This window comes from Pavona decussata, unplaced genomic scaffold, assembly GCF_977016875.1.
Source record: "Pavona decussata unplaced genomic scaffold, jaPavDecu1.1 SCAFFOLD_280, whole genome shotgun sequence".
NCBI lineage: Eukaryota > Metazoa > Cnidaria > Anthozoa > Scleractinia > Agariciidae > Pavona > Pavona decussata.
The window spans coordinates 867,038-894,921 of NW_028145681.1; the positions used below are offsets into that span (position 1 = coordinate 867,038).

Sequence of the window (27,884 nt, forward strand, 5' to 3'; positions counted from 1 at the left end):
AATTATTTTCCAGAAATACCATTCTGCTGAGTGGAAATCATGCTTCTTTGTTATAAATGGTGTTCTTGGTCTTATATTAATCCTCCTTGTACAATTAAAATACTGGAAAGTTTGTAAGGAGATTATATGCAAAGACAAATGAATTTTTATAACTAAAGTTAAAATTGTTCCTGTGATGTTCAATTTGTTATCTTTTTTGCACATTCAATCATAATACATGTACTAATAATTATTACTTTAATTATTAAAATAATTTCATTTGTACCCACAGTCAAAGATATTGATATAAGTACAGTCAACTCACTCATAAGCGACCACCCTTGGTGCACGACAAAGTGGTCGCTTACGGGAGGTGGTCGCTTACGGGAAAGATCAACAAAATAAGCATAATTTTACCTTAGCAGCTAAATTAGGCAAAAAGAAACTAATTTATTTGATTTTTTCACATTTATTCATTCGTATTAATTCCTTCAATCAGTACCCTTAACTTCTATGGTTTATCCTATAGTTCTAGGAAGCCTATAGTTAATAAGCCCCCGGCTTCTATATAGGCTTCCTAGCCTTTAACCCTTTTAATATTGTAAATAGTTAAGTATGAACATTGTAATAGTAAGAATATTGTGTGTCGTCTATAATGTATTTATGTTGTATTTTTTTTTTGGTTAATGGCAAAATAAACGAATTGAATTGAATTGAACGTTTCGGAACAGATCTGTCCCGTTTACCTACAGATCTAATTATAGCCATCTTCTCTGTCTGTAAACTGTTATTATCTGTCAGCAGTCCGGGGTAGGGTCATTAAAAATTGAACTTTTGTCACTTCTAAGTAATGATTTACTAACGATCATACGTGATTATGTTGGGAGGTCGCTTACCGGAAACAGAAAACAAAAGAATATGTGTTATTTCTGGCCTAAAAAGAAATTGAGTGGTGGTTGCTTACAAGAGAGCTCTTGAAACAGTATTTAACTGAGAAACAAAACGGTTGTTTACGAAGTGGTCGCTTACGGCAGGTGGTCGCTTACGAGAAGTGGTCGCTATGAGAGAGTTGACTGTAATCAATGCAGCAATCAACGCCTAATTGATGACATTAAACATTATGACATCATGATTAATTGAAGACAAACAATTTTGTGGCCTATTGAAAAATACAATCACATAGGTTCAATCAAAACAAATTTCCATGACTGGTCAGCTACATTCAGAAATTATATGGATTTGAGCAGTACTTTAACTTACAGTGTTAATTTGCAGGTATTAGTAAAAGTAGTCTGCAATACCCCACAAGCAGGGGAGAAAAATCAAAAGTTGGTATCTAATACACTCTCATCAGTATTAGCCCAAAATTTTAGCAATTGAGGCTCAAAAGCATTTTCTCCGGAGTATGGCAGCAAAATCATTTCAGTTTATCGAGGCTAATAGAAACAAAAATCTCTAAATCTAAACTGTACGAAATGGTTCATATATACCTCTAAGGCGCTGTTGTAATAACTGCAGGATAACATTAATCTCATTACTTTCATGGGCTGTCTCTTCTACAAGTCTTAAACAGTCACTAAGCGCACGTGGAGAGAGTCTTCCTTCAGGGTTTTTCTTGTGGTACAAAACCTTTGCAAGCTCTCTCAATGCCCACTCACAAGCATCCTTCACTTCTTTCCTCACTGAATTCACCTTTTGTTCTCCAGCCAGAACCTTGTTTTCCAATAACTCCACTCGTCTCTCAGCCAGCTGCTTTCCATCCTCTGGTGCAACCAAAGCATACTTTTCATGACGTCGCAGTTCAGTGATTGAGATGTGCTTGGCAATTTCAACACACTGCTTGCACAGTTCCTCCATGACAAATTCATTAGCCAGAACAAGAAAGTCAATTGCTTGATGTGGTGTCTTTTCTCTGTGTAATAGATACTTTTCACAGCGCTCGGTGAGCTGTTCCATCTGGTACTCTCTTGCCAAGGACAGTAAGTAATAACAGTTGTCTTCGTTGATTGATTTAGAAGTTGGGTAGATAACAAGCAACATCTCCTTTATTTCAACAGCTTTTTTCCCTGGAAGTGATATTTCATTCGATGATTTCTCTCTGAATTCTGAGCAGAACATTTTTTCAAACACAGGTGACCACATGGACAAAGTACCCTTATGAACATGGAACTTTTTTTCCTCAACAACAAGAACAACATCACTTAGATGCCAAGGCTCAGAGAAATCTGGTTCTGATCCTTTGGTCTGCATGATTAACTATAAGAAGAAAATAATATTGCAGTGAAGTGTGGATTTAATAAGCATTATTTTATCCATCTTAAAATAAATATGCAATGGATTTACACAGCTGGGCCTGGTTGTTTGAAAGCGGATTAACGCTAATCCATGATGAAAAGTTAACCGAGCTTTTCATCTCACTCATTAAATTTGTTTTTAAAACTGATTTTAAGCTCAAGGAAAAGTCAAAACTGAAGGACAAAAATCTTTTTCAAATTATAGCTGTTGCTAGTGTTTGGCTTTGTAATGAAAATTTGACTTGGGCAGTTTCTATTATTTACAATTCTTTGCAATTCAGTGTGGATGTGGGGTGAAACGATACAAGCTTCTTGGTAGAGGATGTCCAGAAGTCCTGTATGGAAAATCAGGTTGAAAGGAATTCATGCAAAATGCAGTTTAACTGTAAAAGCTTTCTAAAGTTTACCTCTCCCATAAACCATAACCCCCCCCCCCCTACACACACACACACATTCCCATGTTAGAAAAAAACACAAAAGAAATATGTAAAACCTCAGGCATACCAAAGGTCAAAACATTGGTCAGTGTGTGTCTAATTAGGAACATTTAGTCTTCTGAGTCTGCAAAAGCATGATGTGGGGATACATGACACGTTACTTTCCGTCAGTTGTGAGGAAACACTTTGGACAAAGCTAAATTAACTTTTGTTAAAAATTCATCATTTAAAATAAGCCCCCTCCCTATCTCTATTAAGCTCTCCTCCCAAATAAACTGCACCCCCCCCCCTCCCCTTTCAAGTTGTTCTGACAAAGGGCTAATGCTTGGAATGCCACTCTTTACAGAGGCCAAATTACCTTATAACTCAGGTGATAAACCCAGATATTCGTTTTCCACTCCCCCACAAACACAGTACCATTCTCAAGGTATGAAATTTAAATAGGCCACTAGATGGGGCTTAACAAGGCAATTTTACAGTACAGTATGTTTACCAATTTACAGTCTTATCACTACAACAGACTGCAACAAATTAAAAATTCAGCCTGAAACAATAAACATCACTGCGAGGGTCTGGGGAATACACCCATTTATTAAAAACTGAATCATTGTATAATGCAATTCGAGGGATTTGATTGGCTGAGCGGCCATGGTATTTGAGCCATTATACCATGGCCAAGAAATGGCAGCCATTAAGTTGTCTGCTGGTTCTTCTCTCACAGCGAAATCAGTAAGAATTAGCAATATTTCTTGATTGTTTTTAATAAAACAATTATTCCACTTGCGCTTGTTGGATATGAGATGATTAAAGCCAACTCGGCGCTACGCGCCTCGTTGGCTATCTATCATCTCATATCTAACGCGCGCTCGTGGAACTATTGTTAAATAAACTCTTCAATTTATTCCCCAGAGCCTTGAAGTGATGTTATTGTTTCAGGGTGAATTTTAATATATTGAAATTGGGCTATTTCAAAGTATAAGCCAAAAAGGCAAAAAATCAGATTTTAAAACAAGGGTACACATAGGCATCTCATTTGGCTTACTATAATTATTTTGCATATTTTAGCAAAACTGATGATAAGAACTAAGGATATCAAGCATCGTTACAGTCAGGTTTCTGAGTGCCATAGTAGGCTAAAAGAGGAATAAAACACCAGTCTAAGTACACAGGCTCTAAATTTAAAGATATGTATTCTGTAAACTGCGACAATATCTAACTTGTTTCTAATCACATTTGTAATGCCTTTCCTAATACACCTTGCTGCAGTGATGATCAACAAAACATATTATTAAGCAAGCCAAAAGGTCTAAAGTGCTCTGTTTCTGCATTCCACAAAGTGAGCTCTGCATAAAAATTATTTAACTTTTCTTGTTTACCTTAATTTTGTAAACCCTATTCTTGAGTGTTTCTTGCTGTAAATGTGTGCATGTATCTAATTCCAGAAAATATTGATGATCCCCCCACAAAGGGGTCTGGAAAAACCAGGGGGTGGGGGTGGGGGGACCTCAAAGGACAAAAAATTTACAGGAAAGTATGAATTTAAATTGGAATTTCCAGAGAAGTGAAAAGGGGGAGGGAAGGGGGGTCTAAGAGAAAACCTCTTCCATCAGGGAGGTATGGATATTTTCTGGAACTACTGCACACAATGATGATTTGCAACCACTAAGAAGCGAGCCAAGGGATCTGAAATGCCTTGTTTCACAAATTTCAAAACCCATAAAAAAAGCATAAAATGCAAGTCTAATATTGTCACAGTCCACTGGGAACTCACTTTACAAAATACTATAAACTAAATTCGAGTTTGAGACGACGTTACAGCTTTAAAATGACAGCTAGTTGGGAGAAAATATATTCTGAATTGGGCTCCGACTTGCTTTGCGACTCCTCCCAATACGGAATATATTTTCTCCCAACACTGTCATTATAAAGCCGTAATGTCATCTCAAAATCGAATTTAGCTTTTTATTGCGATGCACTGAACATTTTGTTGGAGAGAGTAAACGGATAAAGTACATTGTGCGCTGATTGAAAGAGAAATCTTACTTCAGTCAAACTGTAGCCATGGTAATATCAGTACGTAAAATTTTTTCTTGGGGCGGATTATTTGAATTTTTGGCTTTAATTTTTACATCAAAAAAAAAAAATGCAAAAATTTACAGTACATTAAGTACCTACCATTGATGAAATAGACAAGCTAGTAGGTTTAAACATTTTACCAGCAAATTTTATTGCAAATTTGTTACCGCTGCAAGATAAACAATAACATGAAAACCGTGATGAATGAACCTCACAACCAGAAGCAAGAATAAAAAAAGCAACCATACGAAAACGAAAAAAGAGCATTGTTATCCTAGCTTAGATGCCATGGAGATTTAAAAATTTGAAACAAACCAAGCCGCGAAGAATACTGAAAAAATTTCCGTCTGCCATTTGGTGCTTGCGCTAGCTACGACGAGAAGATCAAAATTCACAGACCTGAACCGTGAAAGACAACGCAGCAGAACTCTTGAAGCAATTTTTCTAGAGATAAGAGACACCAGAAAAGAAACTTTCGGCAAAGAATATGAGCCAGCAATGTTGACAGCCTACGAGAAAGGTATTAGAAGGTATTTTCCGGAGAGGTGCGAAGGTGAAATTTTCAGTATATATTGGCGATGGTAAGTACCAATTTAAACAAAAAACTTTGAGCAAAGCGAAAGCATCTCAAAGCGTCTGAAATGGGGAGTAGTCCAAATAAATCAGATCCTTTTGCTTTAAAAATGCCATAATTTATTGGAATTTTACCGTGGCCATTTCACACTCAAGTAAAGAAAAAGTCTTTTAAGTAAATTTCTCTTCATCGAATTTATAATCACTCTTTTTCGTTTACCTTCAAGAAAAATGTTGTATCCGCTGTATATGGTGCATGTTCATCACACAAAAAATATTGTTCCTTGAACAGTGTCAGAAGCTTTGTAACTCAAATAAAAAGAAATAACCCTTTAACCCCTTGGAGTGCCAATTGGCACATAATTCCATAAACGTTTCAATATTTGACAGATTTCTATGAATTTTTGACACGGAGATGGTCTTGTGAAGATCTACTCATTAAAAGGGTAAAAACTTAACCCCCTCCCATATGTGATATGGTTGACCACCCCCATAACTTTTCAACTTTTTTCCCCTAGAAGTTGTGGGTCTTAATACATAGTCTCACATTAATGAACATGTTGAGAACTGCAAAATAAGCTATAGTTTTGAGGTATATCTAATATACACAAGGATTGGGACGTTTTTGAACTTTAGAATTTTTACGTTTTAAGGCCATTTATCTCAAAGCCATAACTTTTCTCATTCATAATAATATATCAGTTATGAACTACACTCGTGAGTAGCTTTAAAATGGTATATCATACATGGACATTGAGTCTGTAGTCTTGGATCTGGAGAAAATGTCATTTTGCCTTAGGGGTTAAAGGGATAAACAACACCATCCAAGTTACGTCGCATGTTCATTCACAGAAGTAAAATTTTGATCTGTGCGTGCCGAACCCATTTAAGTGCCGTGCTGCCATGCTTACATGACAGTTTTTAAGCCAATCAGAAACCATAATTTTGAGACGATATTATCCCAAAATAACATCGCCTCAGCACAATAAGAAGATCCCCCTGGATCACAATAAAGATCTGTAATAATTTTTTGTGAAAGTGCACACCTTGGAACTCTTTGCTTGCTATTTTTTCTTCAGAAATTTGTTATCAATGCAGCAAAAGAAAATTTAATCTGAACAGAACTTTTGCAGATGTCAAGAAGCAAGCTAAACATTTTATAGGTCTACACAGAGCTTGTCTCACACTTGCAATGGATATCTGTAATTTACAAAATGGAGAGCTTGGCATGGTATCTCTTACCTCACTATTGCTTGTTAAGAAATCCCCATTGCAGCAAGGGATATTCTAGAAAAGGGTTCGAAAATGTAAAGAAACAAGATGAATAATGTCACGGTCTAAGAAGAACTGTCTTGTTTCAAAAAATAAAGATTACGAAATATAGAAACTGTGTATTTCAGGGCGTGAACAATCGATGAAATCGATATCAATCGATTAATTATTGTTAATTGGCATTGATTGGCATCGGTCAATCCACGCAAAAGTTGTCGAAAACTTCATCGATTGGCACTCAAACCAAAGTCAGGTTTCTGCCGGTAGCTTCAGTGTGCGCAGAGCGTATGGTATTTTTTAAACCCCAGTAGTAATGTTTGAGATTATATAAATTTAACCACGAAAACAGTGTAAGACACAAACAAATACACACCTCGCTCTCATCCATATGTCTGTACAAACACCCAAAGAGATGAATTATCCAGGTTCCCAAGAGTGATTTACAGAGTAAAACCCTGGTCAAAGGGGCATGATAGTCAATGATAGTTGATGATAGTCGATGATACATGTAGTTAAAGCGCGCATGCTTGTTTGACCACCAACTATCATGCGCTATCATCGACTATCATCAACTATCATTCACTTTGAGCGTGTTCAAATTCTTCATTATAGTTAATGACAGTTTTTCCTGTTTGACCACACGCATGCTACTTGATGATAGTTCTTCGGTCAGCTGTTTTCTCCACCAGCGGTCACAAGATTAATTTTCAGTTACTTCTTCCAACAACTGATGGAAAACAAAGCAGGCAGATGCTTTCTTTCGCTGCAAAAAGTTCATCCGTGCGAAGTTTTAATTGCGATGTTGACACTCGGCAGGTGCCTCACACTAGAGGCTCATGGTAAACTATCGTCAGTTATCACGAGTTTCTTTGAGCCGTTTGACCACCCGCTTGATAGTTGATAATAGTGGATGATAGTTTTGACCATCATCAACTATCATCGACTATCATGCACCGTTTGACCAGGGCTTAACACAGAACAAGTTCGGCGGACAAAGCATGATTGCAACCTCGTTCCCACCTGAACACTTAAGTTTAGACCTGCAAAATGGGCAGGAAAGTAAACAGGCCCAACAGGTTTAACAACTGACATTCCCATATTGCTTCTCAGTAGTTTTTGTTATTAATAATGTCTCCAATAAAATGGCAACAAAGTGTGTTTACTTACTGTATTGGTAATCAAGGAAAGTGAAAATCAGAATTTTTTCCTGTATTGGTAATCAATGACAATCGATAACAATTGACAGTCTATGTTATTTAATAGATCTGTTTTCATCGATTGTTATTGATAATCGACGACAATCAATAATCACAAAAACTTACGAAATCCATTGACTTTCGATCACCAATATCAATCGGTTAATTGATATCGACTGTCATCGATCATCGATTTCATCGATTGTTGATGCCCTGGTATTTCCGGTGTTGTATTCTCCTTTAGGACCTACCCTTTAGCTTACCATATACAGAAATCTGACTGGTATTCAATTCTGCAGGTTTAATCATCGTTTCGTTTTCAAAACACGGACGGCTTCTCATTAAACAGGATTAAGATACATCGACCTCCCTCCAAATTCCAGACGAAAAATTGTTCCTTAATAAGCCCGGCCCTCCCAAAGCGGTTGAGTTAAAAGGAATTTCAATTTCTAACCTTGCATCGATGATTAATAAATAACGACAAATCCCCATTCAATTATACAGTGGCCGTACCTTCTAACTGAACAAAATATTCCAAAACTTACCGTGGAGAATGTCTACAACTCTATCTGAGCAGTTCAAGAGAACGTTCCTTGTGGAGAAGTACAGAAAGTGCCTTCGTTTCCGTGACAAGTGGCCGATTTCTATCCGCGTACCAAATGCGCATGCTTACTTGACTGCGAACCAAATGGATCAAGGGCTCAGCAGAATAAGGTCACGTTAATCTAAAACGAGTCACGCTATTTTCAGCGCTGGTAACGCGAACGGTGAAGCATGAAGGTTGTAGCGAAAAGTAATTCCTTAATACCCAAAACCTAAGACCGATATCATAAGACCAAAATCTAAGACCTAAATCTATTACCACAAACGTAGTAAGGTCCCTTATATTTTTGTTTGTTTGTTTGCTGTTGTTGTTGTCGTTGTTTTTTTTTTTTTTTAACCAAGGTCTTAGTTAATTTTTGCTTTTTGTGGAAAACCAAGGTCCTTTATTTCTTCTCATTTTGTTCTGGGTCAATACAGTCTGTATATGAGATGTTAGTCATTTGCGTTGTTTCTGACTTTCGATTCTGACTATGCGCGAAAAGCACATGTATTTACTTCCAAAAAGAAAATGGTTGGGGGGATACACATTTTTTCAGAGATAATAAGGCAATGAGACTTCTAGAATACCTTAATACATAATCATACATGGCCTTTTTTTTCCCAAATTGACGCTTAATTATCCAGCTCTGAAAAATGTGTGGGTTTTCTTTTTGGATTCCACTGAACCCTTGCTAAGATCCGCTTTTCCGGTCTAGTCGTAAGCCGCGCAAAAATATATTTGTTTTAGTAGGCACCGTCCTTACTAAGAACCCCAAATTTGTCAGACCATACTGAGATGCGCAGAACGCATGCACATTAGAAAAGGAGGCATCGTCTTTATTAACTCTCTATCAAGTGCCCATCTCTATACGGTGAGTACAGAAACTGTGATCGCCCTTGTGCAACTTAAATTTCTAGTTGCCTAGAACGTGATCAATTTTCAACTCGTCTTAAATTGTTTTCCTTGGTAATGGGTTAACTCGTTATTTCTACATTCAGCTTCCCTTAATCACTGAATTGTGTGCAGTAACATTTAATTGGTAGTCTGCTGCCCCCCTTCAAATTTTTGAATTGTTCTCTACAATTTGCTGAAAGGAAAGCTATTCCCTACGGTCAAAACATTTTCCATATGATGAGCCCAAGCCGAAATCAGGTAATCCCGCAACTCTTCCCCGAACGCAACAATTTATTTTTAAAGGCAATTTCATTTTAATATGAATTGGTAGGTTGCAGGTTCAAATTCCGTTCTAGTTGTTTCAAGGTAGCCCGGAGGGCCTGGAGTTTCTGACTCCTTAGCTTGGCCACACTCACTGGTTTGTCTTTTTCCAGTTGGGAGTTTATATTTACCCTTGATACGCTCAATTTAAAATGATTGTTTCCAGCCTCGATCCTAAGCCTCGACGCACTTATCAAACTGAGCTTGCGAGAGGAGAACTTGGGACCAAGAGCGATAGCGTGTCTTCCCGATCAGTAATATTCGACCGCGCGGCAAGGAGGACTGGAGACGAAGCGAACTGGGCAGTCGTGCTGACTACTGGACTGCACACCACTTCTTTGCTAACTCATTTTCGAAAGCAAACTGGCAATTATTTATTTAATTTCAGCTCTTAAGTTTTTTCTTCATAAATTTATCTCAATTTCATTGTCATTTTTTATGTATCCACACAAATTCGTGTTTTTCTGCACCCGCTTCACCACAGAACAAAACCAATATAAAATGATACGACGCGGTCAGGTTCAGGTGGGAATTCTTTCACTATTATATATACACTAATTTTTTGACCCAGCAGGCAAAACAGAAGAAATTTTAAACGGATAGTCTTCAGAGTCTTGATTTTCGCAAAAACGAAAGTCCTTTGATAGAAAAAAAGAACCGAAAAGAAATTGAAATAAGGGGTGTTAATTATTTACTGCTCAATCCCCTCATACCCATTGGTCTTAGATTTGAAAGGTCTTACTAAGACCTTGGTTTTAGAAATAAAAAATAAAGGAGTTTCACGTTTTGGTCTTGGACGATGGTTTCGTTGAGTTTGCCGGGTCTTACATTAGTTTTCGGGGGTCTTTTCTCCGCAATAACCTCGGCTCGAAACCTTCATAGCTACCTTATTACTTTTCCGTGCTGTGCTGGGGGTGGGGGGGGGGGGGGGGGGGAATCAGGCCATTTCATTTGAGAGAGTAACAATTTGTACGCCAGGAGCAAAAATGGCAACCGTAAGTGGGTATAGCTGCGGTATACAAACACCTGTGAGCCCCTCATCAGCTTAGGAGATTCGAAAATGACATTACATTACTTGTCCACACCTACAGCTTGGAGAATCATGATCTCTTTGTTATAATAGCAGAAATCTCGTGCCAATAGTGGCATGTACAAGATTTACTAAACCAAGTCGCTATCACTAATGCGTTATTTTTATTAATTTCACTCCATATCGCACTCTGTTGTTTAACTACACTGAACAGTTATACAATCAATTATATCCCATTGCTAGTTCAATAAACAATCTTGAGTAAACACTGACAAATATAACTAGGATTCCACTCAAAGATGTTGATATTCATTCTGGTAAAATGCCATCATTTTGGAAATTTTCAGCGTTTTATCCTTAGTCTCTTCGAGGTTTTGAAAGCAATCTACAAATGCATAAAAAAAGCATATAGAGCTTCCTACAGTCAAACTCCATCAGCTAATGAAAGATGGTAAATTCTAACTGTTTTGTCTGTGGAAAAAAAAAAACAAAGTGTGCCGGCCATTCCAATCAAAGCTATTCCTTCATAATATACTGAATACTATCGTTTGTTTCTTGATTATTTCTCAAAATTATGTGTGGTCTTTTTTCTTAAACACTTTTACAATGAAAGAGCTATACGCGAAATTACTCTAAGTTAGCTTTCCACATCCAGTAAGCACGCTATTGCAAGACTAATTCAGCAATCTCAGTGAAAAAAATTCTTCAAACATTTGTCACACAAAATACAATGTTACCATTTCAACTAATTAAAGTCATTTACACCAACCAATAACATCCGGTCATTTTCTAAGCCGACTCTTCCATTTCGATCAGCTTGTTCACGCCGTCAATCACAAATTGGACCAGTTGTACCTCCGAGTAACCGAGTCGGTACTTGTTGGAGATGTCATAAATGGCACCCGAGGAGTCCGAGTGCTCTCCGTACAGACCACGGACCTGTAGGTGGTTTTCCTTTGCCCATTCTTTGAGACCATTCTCTCCCATCTTGGCCACCAGTTTCTGCAGCTGGATCAGCACTCCCCCACGGAGACCTGTCCCCAGATTAGTTGGGCAGCACGTGATCATGCCAAGGTGATTTGTCTTCTGAAAGGTACGGCCGTCTAACTCTTGAAGGAGCTTCTCGATTGTGTTTACAGCTTTCACGAGAGTTGCGAACACAGATCTGGCATCACCGCCTTGCTGCATGGAAATCACACGGATGTGATCGCCTTCGTTGAGCCACACAGCAAAGTTTCTGCTCTCGTTGAGATAAATCCCTCGCCCATGTGGCCACCATCGATGGTATCCACTGTCAGCTTGCATCTTGTCATTGCCTTTGAATAACAAGTGCTCTCTCACCAGTTGCTGTCGCTCGTCCTCAGTGATCTTCACCAATGAATAATAACGCCCCGCCAAATCTCCCTCCAGTTTATCAAACACTCTCAGCATCAAGGCTTCTATCGCCAGCTTTTCATCTTTGGTGTTCTGCCCAGGAGCGAGATTGAAGCCAGAGATGTTCCTAGCCACTCTGATTCTTGTAGAGATGATCTTGGTTGGGTCACTGATGTTGCCTTGGAGATTTTCAATGTTCATATCAGTGATATGCTTGTCTTCTGGTTTGAAACCACGGTGATACTCTTCAATGACAGGATCAAAGAATTCCGCGAAGACAGAATATGAGTCGGTGTCTCCGGCATGACATCCCATCAGGGACTTTTCTTTGTTTCTGACTCCAGAATTCACTGCTCGGGCAATGGTGAATCCTGTTGATGTCTTCTTGTCTTTCAGCCGCTCAAAGACTTCCCTTGTGAGGTACTTGGACATAATAGAACTAGCTCCAGTTAAATCAGGATATTTGTTTTGTTCAAGATCTGGGTCAAGCTGCACATCATTCTGTTCCGACAAGTTTATGTCATCTCCCAACTTCATAGAGTTATCCTGGACTATTTTTGGCCGGCCTGCATCCTAAAAGCAATCCAGAATCATAACGGTTAAACGGCGTAAAATCCATGTGATCTTCGCTTGACTCACAGGCAACCGTAGTATTTCAGACAATTAAGGTTATTTACAGATTTGAAACTGCAGTTCGTCGTGTATATATCTCAGTAAAGTAAATCAAAATGAAATGTATTTATCCCGGCTTACGTTATGGTTTCCTCAGTTGTTCTGTAGACTCAGTTTAGAGCAAAATTTCGGGTCTTTTACCGAGTGTAATTTGCAGATGATTGAGTGGAATTGTTTATTATGAATGGCATCCATCGGTCTTGTCAGACTATGGAATTGCGTGCGTGGAATTGTAGTGGTTTGCATAAGTGAGGAAACAACGATCTCAACACACTCAAGCGCACAAACGGATCAAGGATTAGCTTTTGTAACTTCAATTTGTCATTACTACAAACCGCATTTAAAAGTTGTCCTCTGACATTATAATAGGTGCCCATCGGTACAGCACAAAGCACCTTTATAGCTAGAATTACTAAGAAAACACACGCTAAAATAATATTGGGAGACTACGAGGGCAATCTGGCAGACACTAGTCAAACTTCTGATGTAACGGTTATCATTTATAAAAGAACAAAGGACACACAGTGGTCTAGGAACACATCTCACAATCCACTTTACGTACTGTAGGCGAAAAGACATTTTATTTTTAAATGCCTCTAATCTCATGTGTGAAGCTTCCTTGGCTGCTCAATAATTTCGATGTTTCAGGTCTAAAAGAAAATATTCAGACATTCTCAATAGATCTCAATACGGTCTACGCCTTACTTGGTTTGAAGCCATTTCGGGAGGTTCTTGAATTTGTGGAGGATCCTGCACTTCAGTCCTATTCTTCTTCCCCTTAAAAATGCCGCTGCAGCAATCTACAGAGAAGGGATTCGATCAGGTCGATCAGTTTAAATTATATGTATTGACAAAGCTTTGGTATGTGGTAAATTTTTTGTCACGAACATGTTTGTCTGTTTTCGAAAAATATTATTCGCAGTTTCGGAATAGCAACTTCACTTTGCTCTGCCGACGTATGGCGGTTTTAACGTGCAGTGAATACGGACCCCCGTAGCATGAGTGCCGATTAGCTCGTTAAACAAGGCACAGTTCCACCAAAGTTCCAAACCTCTTAATCGCTCAACAATTGTCTGTAATATTTCTTACATGTAAGCTATGTTGACTTAGATTATCCGATAAGAACAGTATCAGAACAATTTAGTAACGCAGCTTAAAAAAATTTCCTTCTTTAGTCACCTCTTCATTTCAATTGTTCCCAAATGTTGGCTACGTATGCCATCTGTTTTTCGTTTTAAAGAGATTCCTATTTTTGCAGTGTAGTTCTTCTTTAATCACAGCTGCTTTCCCCCCTTGTTTTTGAAGCATCAAGGGATACCACGTATTTTGAAGAAGGCCAATTTATAGATGTATGAAGTCTTTTGTTTCAACGCTATTTTAAATACTAACGTGAGTCGAAAGCTTATGGTTAAATTTTAGCCTGATATATACAACAGGAACAAGATGATCTCTTGTAGGCATTTCTGCAGCGAGGGGCACAGAGGATTTAAAGACATGAAGATACAGCAAGAGAGGATGAGGTATCTCATCCTTGGATACAGTTGATTGACAGGGTCAACAGAGAGAAGGAGCTCAGAGACAAGGAAGACCCTATGGACTATGTAACGATGATTCTTTTCTGGGTGCCGCAGATGAGACGCGCAATACGGAAATAAAATCGCAGAAGCGCTTCTGTCTACTTATTGTTAACGCGCGCACATGCTTGGTCATGAGGTAAAGCGTACTCTTGTATTGTTTATCTTTATAGTAGTACATGCATGGTGCGGATTTGTAACCGTCTCCTTAACCCTGATGAAGGCTGCTAAATACAGCCAAAATTTAGGTTCACCGTTAAAACAACATCTGTTTGTCTTCATTTGTGATAAATATATTTATTATTCAACACATTGTAACACTGCTCAAATATGATCATGATGCACTGAACTTCGGCCGTAGTCAAAAGATATCCCGCGACATACGTAACTGTACGTGTGTCGGGGAAAAATGGCAAAATAAAGATCGTCTCCAGCTTTTCTGCAATAAAACTGTGCTTTGTTATCTATGCGTTGAATACTAAAACAATTATCATGCTCAATCTTGCCGAATATCCACTTATTTTAGCCAACCCACTTATTGTAGCCGATACTCGATATTCCGGGTCGATTTCGCAGGCTAATTGTTACATCAGTGTATAAATATAATTCTAGGCCCGACGTTTATGAAAAGATGGCCGATGAAAATTTGAGTGCTTTTCGTCAAACGAGACGGAATCATGGGTTCATGGCCCTGAGTAGGTTTACAATAATGCAAAAGAGAGAAGAAAGAGAAAGGAGAGAGAGAGGAGAGGGGGAAAAGACTATGCAACCTTTCGTTTCTATACTGACAAAAAACCAGTCGCACCGTACTCGCCGTCAAAGAAGCATGAGTTGAGCGGACCTGTTTCCAACTCCCTGAGCTAAAAGAATCGTTTAACAAGGGTAAACAAATCGTTCAAAGAGAACCAGAAAAATCTTTTAAATGCCTAAATTGCTAAATTTTGGTCGGCGACAGTCAACGTACCATAACACTTAACGTACCATGTAACGTACGATAGTTACCCTGAACGTACCATATTGTAACTTGTGTGACGGTAAAAGGCCATATTTTCACTTTGATTCTTAGTATTCTTTACAAATTTTATAATTAGAAAAATACAAGTTATCTATAAACGTTAAGTCTAGTTTGAAATTAAAATCGATCGGAAATCATGTATGCATTGGGTTTGCTATCATTAAAAATTAATAAACTAAAATACGATGAAAGCCGCATCAATCATTCAAATGATTGATCCAGCAGATTGAACTCGTCTAATGCCGTCTAAGACGACTTGTACTGGTTGTCGCACACAATCGAACAAATCGAACTCATCAAAAAATACGATAAAATAAACGTTGGCGAGCCGGCGAGTAAATCTGATCGAATGTTCGATTTCTTAATTCGGTCAGTTACTAAAAACCTGTCTACCTGGCTGGATTTTGCGAAATGACTTTTTGAATTTAATTAAATAGAAAAAAATCGAACGATTTACTTCGATCAGTTGCGATAATCCAACTTATCATTAAGTAACATTTCGATATCGTTCACGATTGATAAACACAGTCGGAAATAATCGAACGACTGTGTTCGGTATTGAGTTCGATTATCAGTAATTTCCCCGTTCGTAAGGTCTATCAGACTTCGACCGAAACGTTGTTTGCTCGAGTTTGGAGTATAAGAACCGTATGTCGGGCGAAGCGAACTGATCCAATTCAGAACTTAAACAACGTTATTTCAAATCCTTTACCTTCACAGAAACCCTTTGAATGGCCGATTGCGAGAGGAACTGAAGGACGTTATGCTCCGTCGTCAAATGTATTTTGCCACTGACCGAGTCAACGTTTCCTGATGAAGGTTCGAGGTCTGGAACCGAGGAATCCACCTGCATTTCCGCCAGAACCAAGCGGGGGACACTATTTTCTTTCTGTCCACTCTTTCTCCCCGTTTCCTATTTTTATATACTTTTTATCTGAGCATCTGGGGACGAGAAAGGCTGAGAACAGCCACGATTTGAATTCTTCTAATTTGTCTAATTTCTCTGTTCTACATTTTCTTCTCGTGCGTAGCAACAACTCTCTCACAGTTTGAGGGAAGCTTTCCGTGACTGAAAAATAATAAGATTTCTTGGTGTCAGCATTCCTTTTCACTGAGCTGGGCTGGGTATCATGAATGTTCTCACTCTAGGGCAATTTAATCCTAGAGTTGTTCTTCTGTTATTCTAAGTTTAATTCTATAGTATGCACCCTGTTAGTAGAGCGTTTCTTTTGCTTACTGGATTTTGGCGTTCTCGAGAAAGACTCTGCATGAATCGGGTAAGATCTTTATTGAGCATGCGCTGCATGTTGCCAGGATACAGTGTCGAACCCAGGCCTAATATGCCTAATAGGCGTGCGCTTGCCGCTATTTCAAGTCCTCCAACTTACAGCATTTTTAAGCCGAGCCTTTCACAAGAATTTAACTGATCAATTATCAGGGCAGCGAGAGAAGAAACCACCAACCGGGTGGGAAAGGACGTGAAACGAAAGTACATCTGACCGCTTGGATAACTCTTTCATTAACGGAATCGCTAGCTGAAAAAATTAACGATTTGCTGTGTCCAATGGAAGAGATACGAACGTATCTGAGCCGGAAACAAAGGACTTTAAGGCAGTTTACTGCTGTATTGACAAATCATGTAATCGGTGGAAAATACCAATTATATTAGGAAGAATTTTGTCGAGAATAACTGGTGCTTGGCTTCGAGCAGATCTCGCCGCAATTTTGATTTTTCATGGTACAGCGGGCTCAATGATAACCATCGGTTTTATCACTAAACGGATACTCGCACTGGAAAAACCAGTTTGACGAGAGAAAACAAGATTGACTAGTCCAGAAGTTCGGGCTGTGGCCGGCTGCGGCGGCTTCAAAGAGTTGACGCGATTCAGGCAGAGCCTCCTTTTCTCCTCCTCAGTAAAGAAAAAGACATAAGGATCGAGGCTCTGCTCGCAGGGTTTTTAGTATGTAACTCGAATATTGGTGAAATTATCCGAAAATCTAAACGGGTAATCAAGCACTATATCCGATCGGAGCAAACTGAGACAACCTAAGTGTAGCTTAGGCGGCACTGAAATTTTAATTCTACTCAAACCCAGTTGTTAACTATTTTTTGCAACCAAGATGTGTATTTAGAGTATAGACAAAAAAAAATAAAGACTTTCTAACCAACTATAGGTGTGGTTTGTTGTTAGAACTTTCAGTTATAATAGGCCGCCTCGTCACGGTTTTCGACGCCATTTTGACGAGTAGGCAAACAGGCTTGAAATAACAGTGTTTGTATGGAAATCCGATTTCAAGTAATTTTCATAAAACATCACTTCTGAAAAATTCATGAATTGGAAACTTTTGACATTAGGAAAAGGATTTTAAGAAAAAAATAGGAGGGATGTAGCTGTGCCAGAAAGCGTTCAGTCGTGTTTTGAACTTTCCATACATTTCCCTGTATTTTTTCCCGCAAACTATTTTAGTAGCAGTTCACGGCTGGTTCGCTATACAGACAAATGTATGGAAAGTTCAAAACACGACTGGACGCTTTCTAGCACAGCTACATCCCTCCAATTTTTTTTTCTTTAAATCGTTTTCCTAATGCCAAAAGTTTCCAATTCATGAATTTTTCAGAAGCGATGTTTTTTGAAAATTATTTGACATGGGATTTCCATACAAAAACTGTTATTTCAACTGCTTGCCTACTCGTCAAAACGGCGTCCAAAACCGTGATAAGGCCTATTATATGGAAGAAAGGAGTGTAAAACGGAACGTTTAAAGTGACTTTACGTTCCTGCACTGACTGTCTGAAAGTCCCTTTGACTACTGCCGCAAAAAAAAGGTTACGTCACTTTCTTTGTTGAGATTTATCAAACAATTGACTCCACATGATCCACATTCATTATTTATCCCGTCTGAGATGAACCGAGGCGTATCCAGACGATCTTTCGGCTCATACGTAATAACGAAAACCCATGACATCAAACTCAAACTTTCACTCAATCATGCTTTCTTTGTTCAAAACTTCAAATAATCCCAAAACTAATCAGTTTTCTTGCTTAAAAGCTGGTTCACGAGCAATCTTCGGGTTCAGATCCAAGCGCGAAATAAAAAAAAAAGATTGAACACGTTCTTAATTTGAGTTTGAAAGGGTCCTTGCAATTGGTTGCCAGGGCAACAGCTTGACGAGTTGGAGTCTGATCTTTTGCACGCTTCTTCTCGTTTTAGCTTGTGCAATCTCAATGTCGCCATAATATCTGAGAGATTGTTTTATCATTATTTCTCAGTTACATTAAATCTAAAAAAGCATAAGTTTGTCTTAGCCGTGTTTAAATCATTTGGGCGAGGGACGCGCTCATGATTTGACACAATAAAGACCGTCACTGATAAAGTTATAAAAGCTTCGCTGCTTTTCGTGAACTTCGTTTGTGCGTTATTAATGAAAATACAGGTGTTAAACTTACTCATTAAGCTTTCTTCTCACTTCCTCGAGCAGTGTCATGCACAACTTTTTCTTGTAAAAGCCGTCGTCAGTTTGCAAATGAAACCGACTAATTTGAATGCAGCAGCGCTGACTATTTAATCCAAGGAACTCTCTTGGGAATTAAAGCACAAAAGCTGAGCTCTTTCAGTAAAAACACAACAAACAGTAAGCCTTTAATGATTGCGCAGTATTAAAAAGTATTTTGTGATTGGTTTGTCGCGATACGTTCCTTAAGGACGGTGCATAATAATAAAGAAGTATTTTTGAGTGGTTTATGACGATGACGGAAAAGCAGATCTTAGCAAGGGTTATTGGAATCCAAAAAAGAAAATTGGGGGTAACCACGCATTTTTTTTAGAGATAATTAAGCAACAATTGTTTTAAAAAAACAGTAAAATACAAAGCAAGGCATGGCGCTTTTTTTCCAAATTCAACCTTTATTATCTCTGAAAAACGCATGGTTACCCCAAATTTTCTTTTTGGATACCAGAGGCACTTGCTAAGGTCTGTTTTCTCCGTGTAGTTTTAAACCGTGCAAAAATATCCCTGTATTAGTAGCCACCACCCATAGGAAACCCGAGTATCTCCAGATGCGCAGAACGTATTCGCAGTAACAAAAGTAGGAACTGTCCTTAAGCCCAGTTTGTAGATTTAATCCTAAATATCGATGAAGCGTGTTGAGTTAATTGGACGTACTGAACAAAATTCACTAACAAGACGCTGTGGCAGCATTACTCGCGCTTTGTTCAGAAAAAAAAAAGTTTTTTTGCTAAAAGAGTTGGGTTTAAACCTCTTATTAATATGACGCTTCTTCTCAGCCCGTCTGGTCTGAGCAGATTGAGCTGCTACCACACCGAAATTTTGTACCTGGGAACGAAATTGCAGCTCTCGCTGTGCAGCTGCGCACGCAGATGAAGCATTTGCCCTTTAATCGAGAAGAGTTTGGAGGGGATGGGGGTGGGGGAACAAAAATATCACTAACAGCCAAATTTGAGGGGAAACACCAGTGATATGCGTGCGGAGGAACACATGTCGCGGGGAAACACGTATCACTATAACACGGCGCCAATCTTCTCTCTGAGGCCCACCTGATGGCTTGTCAATCAAATAATATATGTTCTGTTTAATGATCAAATATAATAGTATGTAACTATCTAATAATAATAACAATAATAATAATAATAATAATAATAATAATAATAATAATAGAGTTAAAATATTAATAATAATAATAATTGTCTGCTTATATTTTGATGTTTGTTGTTGTCGCTGCTGTTGCTGCTGATGATGTGTTGTCCTTTTCCTTACCTTTTGCTTGTTGTTGTTGTTGGTTGTTTGTATGTTGCTTGCTTTTTTGTGTGTGTGCTTTTTTTTATTATTTGTTTTTCGCTTTGTCCTTCTTTTATTAAGCTTGTCCTGTTTAGATCTCTTGCTCGGTTCAGTGCATCTTTAACATACCTTAATTTACACAAATGTAATTCTCTCCTGTACATTAATCCTAGGCTCTATAAACATCTCCTATATCTTCTAATATTCAATAAAGCTCAGTGTCATTTCCTTGTTTACTTTAAAGTAGGTGGTGGTCAACTAGAAAGCCTTTGCTACTTTGACCACCACACACATTTTATAATTTGTACTGTATTTATTTTTATCTTGTAATTATCTGTTGTAATTCTTTACTTCCTATGTTAATATTGTGTAAATAGTGTGAAATAAATGAACCTTGAACCTTGAACCTCTGGAGCCCGCGCGTTTTAGGTGCTGTTCAAAGGCTCACACCCCTTCAAAACGAGATTGCATGCACGCTTGCAAATGACACTTGAGCTTCCCCTTGAAAATAAGGTCAACTGTTATTTAAAATTTCAACAATTAAACGGACGTGTTGTTTTCATTAGCAATTATATTTCTAATGCTTCCTTACCCTGCTAACAGAGCGTTTCTTTCTAGCAAGTCCTTTTAAAGCATGTACGAAGTCGTTCGCGTCTCTGGTATTTCGCATAAGCCAACTACGCATATTTTCGAAGACAAACGTACATGCTAAAAGACTTGCCAAAAAGAAACGCTCTGCTAGCAGGGTAATGCTTCCTTTGTAGAGGCGGGTAAAAATTACTTGAAAGAGGAATTTCTGATACCAAGAAGATGACGTACTTGGGCAACGACACAAACCAAAAATGCATTCGTACAACCACAGAATTAAGCCTTTTTTCACTTTCAAAGTGTGTTTGGAATAGAATAGAAACCACAAGGACATGTAGTCGGAAAAAGTACAAACTTTGAAATAATTGATGTTTAATAAATTCAGTATGCATTTCATTATACCAAAACATTTGCAGTACCCGAGATTGTCAAACGAGACGAAAAGAAATCTACTTCGGCATCAGTTTATCTATACTGTAAGGTATGTTATTTCTCTTGGGCTTTATTCCGTCGGGTTTGCACTGCAGGTGAAAGTGCACCTACGATTTGGGTTTTCAAAGTGTTACTATAACATAAATGATATGATCCCTTTAAATAAGACCAACGCAGCACTCTTGAAACTAGAAAATAAAGATAAGTTCTCCAATAATCCACACTGACAGTATTTCCATCGTTTACAGCCATCGAAAACTCCAGCAGCTTTTCAAGCCGACTCTTCCATTTCGATCAGCTTGTTCACGCCGTCAATCACAAATTGGACCAGTTGTACCTCCGAGTAACCGAGTCGGTACTTGTTGGAGATGTCATAAATGGCACCCGAGGAGTCCGAATGCTCTCCGTACAGACCACGGACCTGTAGGTGGTTTTCCTTTGCCCATTCTTTGAGACCATTCTCTCCCATCTTGGCCACCAGTTTCTGTAGCTGCATCAGCACCCCTCCACGCAGACCCGTCCCCAAATTAGTTGGGCAGCACGTGATCATGCCAAGGTGATCTGTCTTCTGAAAGGTACGGCCGTCTAACTCTTGAAGGAGCTTCTCGATTGTGTTTACAGCTTTCACCAGAGTCGCAAACACAGATCTAGCATCACCACCTTGCTGCATGGAAATCACACGGATGTGATCGCCTTCGTTGAGCCACACAGCAAAGGTTCTGCTCTCGTTGAGATAAATCCCTCGTCCATATGGCCACCATCGATGGTATCCACTGTCAGCTTGCATCTTGTCATTGCCTTTGAATAACAAGTGCTCTCTCACCAGTTGCTGCCGCTCGTCCTCAGTGATCTTCACCAATGAATAATAACGCCCCGCCAAATCTCCCTCCAGTTTATCAAACACTCTCAGCATCAAGGCTTCTATCGCCAGCTTTTCATCTTTGGTATTCTGCCCAGGAGCGAGATTGAAACCAGAGATGTTCCTAGCCACTCTGATTCTTGTAGAGATGATCTTGGTTGGGTCACTGATGTTGCCTTGGAGATTTTCAATGGTCATATCAGTGATATGCTTGTCTTCTGGCTTGAAACCACGGTGATACTCTTCAATGACCGGATCAAAGAATTCCGCGAAGACAGAATACGAGTCGGTGTCTCCGGCATGACATCCCGTCAGGGACTTCTCTTTGTTTCTGACTCCAGTATTCACTGCTCGGGCAATGGTGAATCCTGTTGATGTCTTCTTGTCTTTCAGCCGCTCAAAGACTTCCCTTGTGAGGTACTTGGACATAAGAGAACTGGCTCCAGTTAAATCAGGATATTTGTTTTGTTCAAGGTCTGGGTCAAGCTGCACATCATTCTGTTCCGACAAGTTTATGTCATCTCCCAACTTCATAGAGTTATCCTGGACTATTTTTGGCCGGCCTGCATCCTAAAAGCAACCCAGAATTCATCAGTGAGTTAAACGTTCCGGTAAAGCCCTGTTCATTAAGGTTATTTCCGACCAAATCGAAATCGTCTCAAGGAAATAAAGAAACGACCATCTCAACGGACCTGTTAGTGACCATTTTCAGATAACTTCTAGATTTATCTGAGCTAAAATTAAAGTGCTCTTCAGTCATCTTGTCAGGCGTCCATTGCGGGTACCCGGTTAATGTATTGCCCGATTGTTAAGAAAACGCATTGCTTTCGAAAATTATATTCGTGACCAGGTACCCGCTTGCCTTGTACACTATCCAAACGTTTCAGATGAATACGATGAGTTTTTAAAAAAAAAAAATTAAAAGAAGTGATGGATTCTAAGGGTAATCTAGATACCAGTAGTGAGCCTCATAAGCAACTGAATTGACTTAACTCAGTATTAGTGAAGCCTACTTTTTAAGTGTTTAATTATTTCCGTATTTCAGACATTCTCCATACGGATATGCCTTACTTGGTTCGAAGCCATTTCGGCAGATTCCTGAATTTCGGGAGAAACTTGAACTTGCCTATTCTTCTTTCTCTGAAATATCCCGCTGCAACAGCCTGCAAAGAAGAAACAAGCTTTTGTTATGTAGCTAATTTACAACAGCTGACGTATGCGCGTGTTCTTCACTCAATAGTAGTTATCTGTTCCCAATATGTTGTTGTTTGTAACAACTTAACATTTTGTTGAGGTGTAGTTAGTACAGAGTATTTAGAGATTTAGTTTGCTAAACAAGACACTGTTTAAGCAAAGTTCGAAATCTTCCAAATCGTCCGACACCTGTGAGCTACTAGGAATTTCATATGAAAGTGATTGTCACGATTTTTATATTGTTAGTATAGATGTACAAGTTTCATTGGATGTTATTTTTGAAGTTCGTTGTTCTGAAAAGAGTCACAAGATACATTGCTTGTGGCATTGAATGACCTTTTGGGAGTCCTGAGGGTAAGTTCTGTTATGGATTGCTTTACCAAGGTCACGTGGAATATTTTTTATGAAAAGCATTGTGGTTGTTTGCAAAAGCTAAAGTCATGTATCTTTGTAAGATTGTCTTCTGATATTGAATGTATGCTTCCTTGATGAAATAGTACTAGAAATAATGTTAGGTGTTCAACTGGCAGCGTTTAACAGCGTACACACCATTCAATAGTATTTAAACGTACAATCGTATACTTTACTTTCCCGATCATCGGCAAGATAAACAAACAAAGCGGTGTCAAATCATGCGCTCAATGAATGAACCTGTTGACAGCACGTTGTGAACTAGACGTCTTTCCCCGTACTGTTCGGAAGAATAGAAAAATCCCAGGAAATTCGGTTGAAAATGCGTATAACAACATAACGGCGTTCATCAGCGTATTAAACGTTGAATGGTTTTAAAAGGTGCAGTTGTAGAACGTACCAGATGTATTTTCCCTATCTCAAAAAAAAAAAGAAAAAAAAATCAAGCAATGGCAAGCGGTGCATATTAAACGGTGCTCGAAAATGGACGGAAATTTTGGTTGACAATGCGCCCAACAACGTAGCAGCATTCAATAGCATCTTCAACGTTCAGCACTATCAAAAGGTGCAATCATACAATTAGATATGCAGTGCTTTTCATATCTCCCAACTAAAAACACACAGTGGTATACTGTATGTATAAACGTGACTTCACACATTCATATAATCGTACTTAGTCGATCTAACACAATCGTAGAACGCATACAAGGATTCTGATATTCGAATATTTTATGAATTTACACCGCTTATACCATAACAGAGCGTTACAACCGACACATGCACTCCTCCCAGAACATTGTGCTGCCTCAAAATCATTCGATGAGAACACTAACCATCCGTCACTTGTCATCCCCTATTGACTTTGTTCTTCCATCTTTTCATTTTCAAAACTATGCATCTGTTTCTCTTTGTAAAGGGAACCTTTTTATGTTAATGTACTTCTAACCCTTGTGAGTTTGTGGAGTAAATTCTTGGGATGTTGTTTTCAATCAAAGCCCATATTCTTTACATTGTTTTAGATCATTCTGTTCAACCAGCCTTACCTAATAAGTAATTAAAATTACAAGATAAAGACGACTTGGAAAAACGGATTAATCAAGAATTTCACGTTAGATTTAGTGAAAGCTGATTTTATCTAAAAACTCAGTGGGTAAAACCACACAAACCAATTTTATTTCAGATCGCGTTTTCCAAGCACACTTCTGAAAGCCTGGAAAATCATGCTACTTAAACAAGCCTCGACAGATATTATCATACCTTTTCAGGTGAAGTCAAGTGTAATCGAATGAGTGCATAAACTAACGAGTAATACATGCCAAAGTGCATGCGATCTATTTGTGCAGCTATTCAATCTTTTCTTCATCAGTTATCAACAGGAGAAACATATTATTCCTGCACAAGGCAATGAGGTATTGCAGGTTCTCCGACTCAATAACGTATCTAACACCGCATGATAAGGTAAGAGAGGTATGCCAAAAAGACAAGAAAAAGACAATTTATTGACCCTATTTTAGAAGGCTTTTGTTTTAACCCTCATGGCAAAGATGAGTCGAAGACGCAATTTTTATCCTGATATATAAGTTTTCTTTTGTCCCGTTCATTTGTTTAATAATGTGAGATTTCATTTCCTGTACTGGCTGAACGAACAAAATGAAAGAAAATTCATTAAAAGAAGCAGGAATCGCTAAAATAGTTAATTGCTAAATTCTCAGGTTTTGAGTGACAGTCAACGAACCATATCACGACAAACACAACACAACAAACGTTATGTCTGTTACAAATCTAACTCAACATAAAAGCTATAGCTAAAGCTTAAGGCTAGTTCGAAATTTAAATAAACATTATCTATGCATTGGATATATTATCTTTGACAATTAAAACGCAAAATGTGATGAAAGCATCAACATTGACCCGCGCCCAGCGAAGACCCAATATAATGTAATATCGAAGCTTCTCGATAACAATCGAACAAAGCTTCAACGTTGGCAAATTGAATGAAAACGAAATTTCGATTTCCAAGTCCTTAATTCTTCATTAATCAAGAATAAAATGTCTACATTGATTTGGAAGAGACACAACTGATAGAAATACTTAACGAAATCGAACGATTTGCTTCGATGAGTTTCAATAATTCACCTTATCAAAAAGTAGGATCCGAGATCATGTTCGATTGCTGAACATAATCGGACATAATTGAATGATTTGGCTCGATACTGAGCTCGATCAACGTTAAGTTGTATTAACTCCGATTGCATGAAGATTTTTCAATTTAATATGCGAAGCGAACAGCACTAAACCCATTCAGAAATAAAACATCCTTCAGTAATCCAAGTCATTTACCTTAACAGACACCCTTTGAGAAGCCAAGGAGAGTATAACTAGAGACTGTATAGTTTTCTCCTCTCAAATGTTTTTTGTCACAAAGGTCAGCGTTTCCTCCAAAGCGATCGTACTTGACCTCCTACACGGTCGGATCGATGCGAGGTCTGGAACCGAGCGGCTCTTCACATGTAAGGCTCGTCACGCCATCTCTATATGACGAGCCCAAAAGGAAGCTGCTTCTTTGACAGGCTGGTTAGACTATTTTCTGGTTTTCTGGGAGAGTCTCACTGTCCACGCAAACGGATGTTATCAAACCTTACATTAAACGAAGGTTTCTTGGTTTCAGCTCTTAACATTGAGCAGTTTTAATAGTCTGGAGACGTGAATTGGTTAAATTCTACAATAGTCAGAATATTTTAGTTATCACCAGAAAATTTTGAATTGCGCCGGGGAGAAGTACAGTATCGGTAGCAATAAAAATTTACTAAATTTGTCGCTTTATGAATGTAGGATTTGGACTACGATCTATTTTTAAGTTTATTCAACCCCAACTGCTGGCTTTAATTTCACTACAAATTAAATGTATTAACAAATTATGACTTTTTAAGGCAGTATCTGCCGGACTTGGTCTTAGAAAGTTTTAATATAGGGAAAAGAAAACAGACAAAGATTAACAATGTGTACTCAAACGTCAGTTGACAGAATCATCAGGAAAGGAAACCTAGCAAGTTTTAGAAAGAAACATTTGCATTCACCGTTACCAGTACGTTTAATCTACTTTTATTGTTGAGATTTTACAAACAATGGCCCTTCACATGATCCGCATTTAATTATGCAGTCTGGCAAGAACCCGCCGAGGCGACGTCTGGTTTAGCATGCGTCTGGAATCTCATCTTACATATAAGGACCTTCTAGAAGGCACGAGTACGCTGCATGGATTGTCGTTCCAGCTTATAATAGTGAAAAGCACACTAAACTGACAAGCTTTCACTCAATTCTACCCACAATATGTTCCTAACAATTCCGATAACAACAGTAAACAGTGCAAGCTCACTCAAGCTCAAAATTCAAATCTATTTAGCATATAAATGTTGAGTTGACTTTAAATAAACACATGAGCAATCATTTTGGCGGCCGCAGGATTGGATCTTGACAATTTTATAATGAAGTAGATTTCCATGCTGAGTAATACTGACATATTCACTCCTGCAAATAGCCTCATGAAAACCTCTAATGAAAGATCGTTTCAATGAAGAAACTTTCTCGGATAATTTTTTTAAATTTGCATTCCGAATCGGGCACCGAATTCGCCGGTCTGAAATCAAAGCGTCAGCGCCAAACACTAAGCATCGGTTGTGTTCTAGACTTTCGTAGAAGTCCATTTTAGTTAAGTCCTTCGCTTGTTTTTGTCACTCATGTTCCGTGACTTGTATAACTGAGCCTAGCAGTTTGAATGTTTCCAAAGCCCCCTGTAGGTTACTAGGGCAACACTTTCACGAGCTGGATTGTTGTGCACGCTATCTCGTCATATTACCTTGGGATGTCAATAGGTCTTCACTTTAATGGATACACACGATTAGCTTTCACCCATTTTAACTCTCTAGCAAGAATCACCAAGTCGTTTTATGATTGCTTGTTAACTTAGCACCAGTTTGGAGAAGGACTTCTAGTCACGCCATGATCACCATTCGACACAATAATGACAATCAGGCCGTGTAACAGGATCATTCTTGCGTTATTTAGCAATAAACAGTTATTAAACTTACTCATTAAGGCAGATTTCCTTAGGCACTGTCTTGCATAAGTTAACGTCTTAAAACGGCTGCAGGCTGAAACGGACGTGGTCCAAGGAAGGGGATGGGAGCACAAACGTTCAGTTCCTTCGCTAAACAGATAATGCTCGAGCGTCTCTCTTCCAGGTTCCCCTCGGCCAGGAGCCCATTACCGTAATGGGCTCCTGCCTGGGCCTATTCACAGCACATGCGCACAT

At 38.6% G+C, this 27,884-nt stretch overlaps 2 protein-coding genes across 9 annotated transcripts; both read right to left on the minus strand.

The window, feature by feature from the left end:
* Positions 1 to 220: 220 nt before the first annotated feature.
* On the minus strand, positions 221 to 8,476 carry LOC146455338 (BTB and MATH domain-containing protein 36-like). 8 transcript variants are annotated; one of them, XM_085094408.1, is made up of 3 exons: positions 8,341 to 8,463; positions 3,069 to 3,843; positions 221 to 2,235 (listed from the first exon to the last, which is right to left on the minus strand). In XM_085094408.1, the coding sequence occupies exon 3, from the start codon at positions 2,227 to 2,229 to the stop codon at positions 1,441 to 1,443; it is 789 nt and encodes a 262-aa protein (XP_084950534.1). In that variant the 5' UTR covers positions 2,230 to 2,235; positions 3,069 to 3,843; positions 8,341 to 8,463; the 3' UTR covers positions 221 to 1,440. The 8 variants fall into 8 exon arrangements, with proteins under 8 accessions (XP_084950534.1, XP_084950535.1, XP_084950537.1 ...); XM_085094409.1 differs by having other exon boundaries at positions 8,373 to 8,388; XM_085094411.1 differs by having other exon boundaries at positions 3,069 to 3,168; positions 8,341 to 8,356.
* Positions 8,477 to 10,796: 2,320 nt separating this feature from the next.
* LOC146455339 (arginine kinase-like) lies at positions 10,797 to 27,814 on the minus strand. Its single transcript, XM_085094459.1, has 7 exons — positions 27,661 to 27,814; positions 23,039 to 23,130; positions 21,383 to 22,537; positions 15,081 to 15,135; positions 13,590 to 13,649; positions 13,407 to 13,501; positions 10,797 to 12,602 (listed from the first exon to the last, which is right to left on the minus strand). Exons 1-7 carry the CDS (start codon positions 27,662 to 27,664, stop codon positions 11,445 to 11,447), a joined length of 2,619 nt encoding a protein of 872 aa, XP_084950585.1. The 5' UTR covers positions 27,665 to 27,814; the 3' UTR covers positions 10,797 to 11,444.
* Between the last annotated feature and the right edge of the window lie 70 nt (positions 27,815 to 27,884).

Coding starts and splice junctions, on each gene's coding strand:
- LOC146455339 (XM_085094459.1), bottom strand. Junction 15,136..21,382: donor TCGAAATGGAAGAGTCGGCT/TGAAAAGCTGCT, acceptor CGATTCTTTTAG/CTCAGGGAGTTGGAAACAGG. Junction 12,603..13,406: donor CCGAAATGGCTTCAAACCAA/GTAAGGCGTAGA, acceptor GATTGCTTTTAG/GATGCAGGCCGGCCAAAAAT.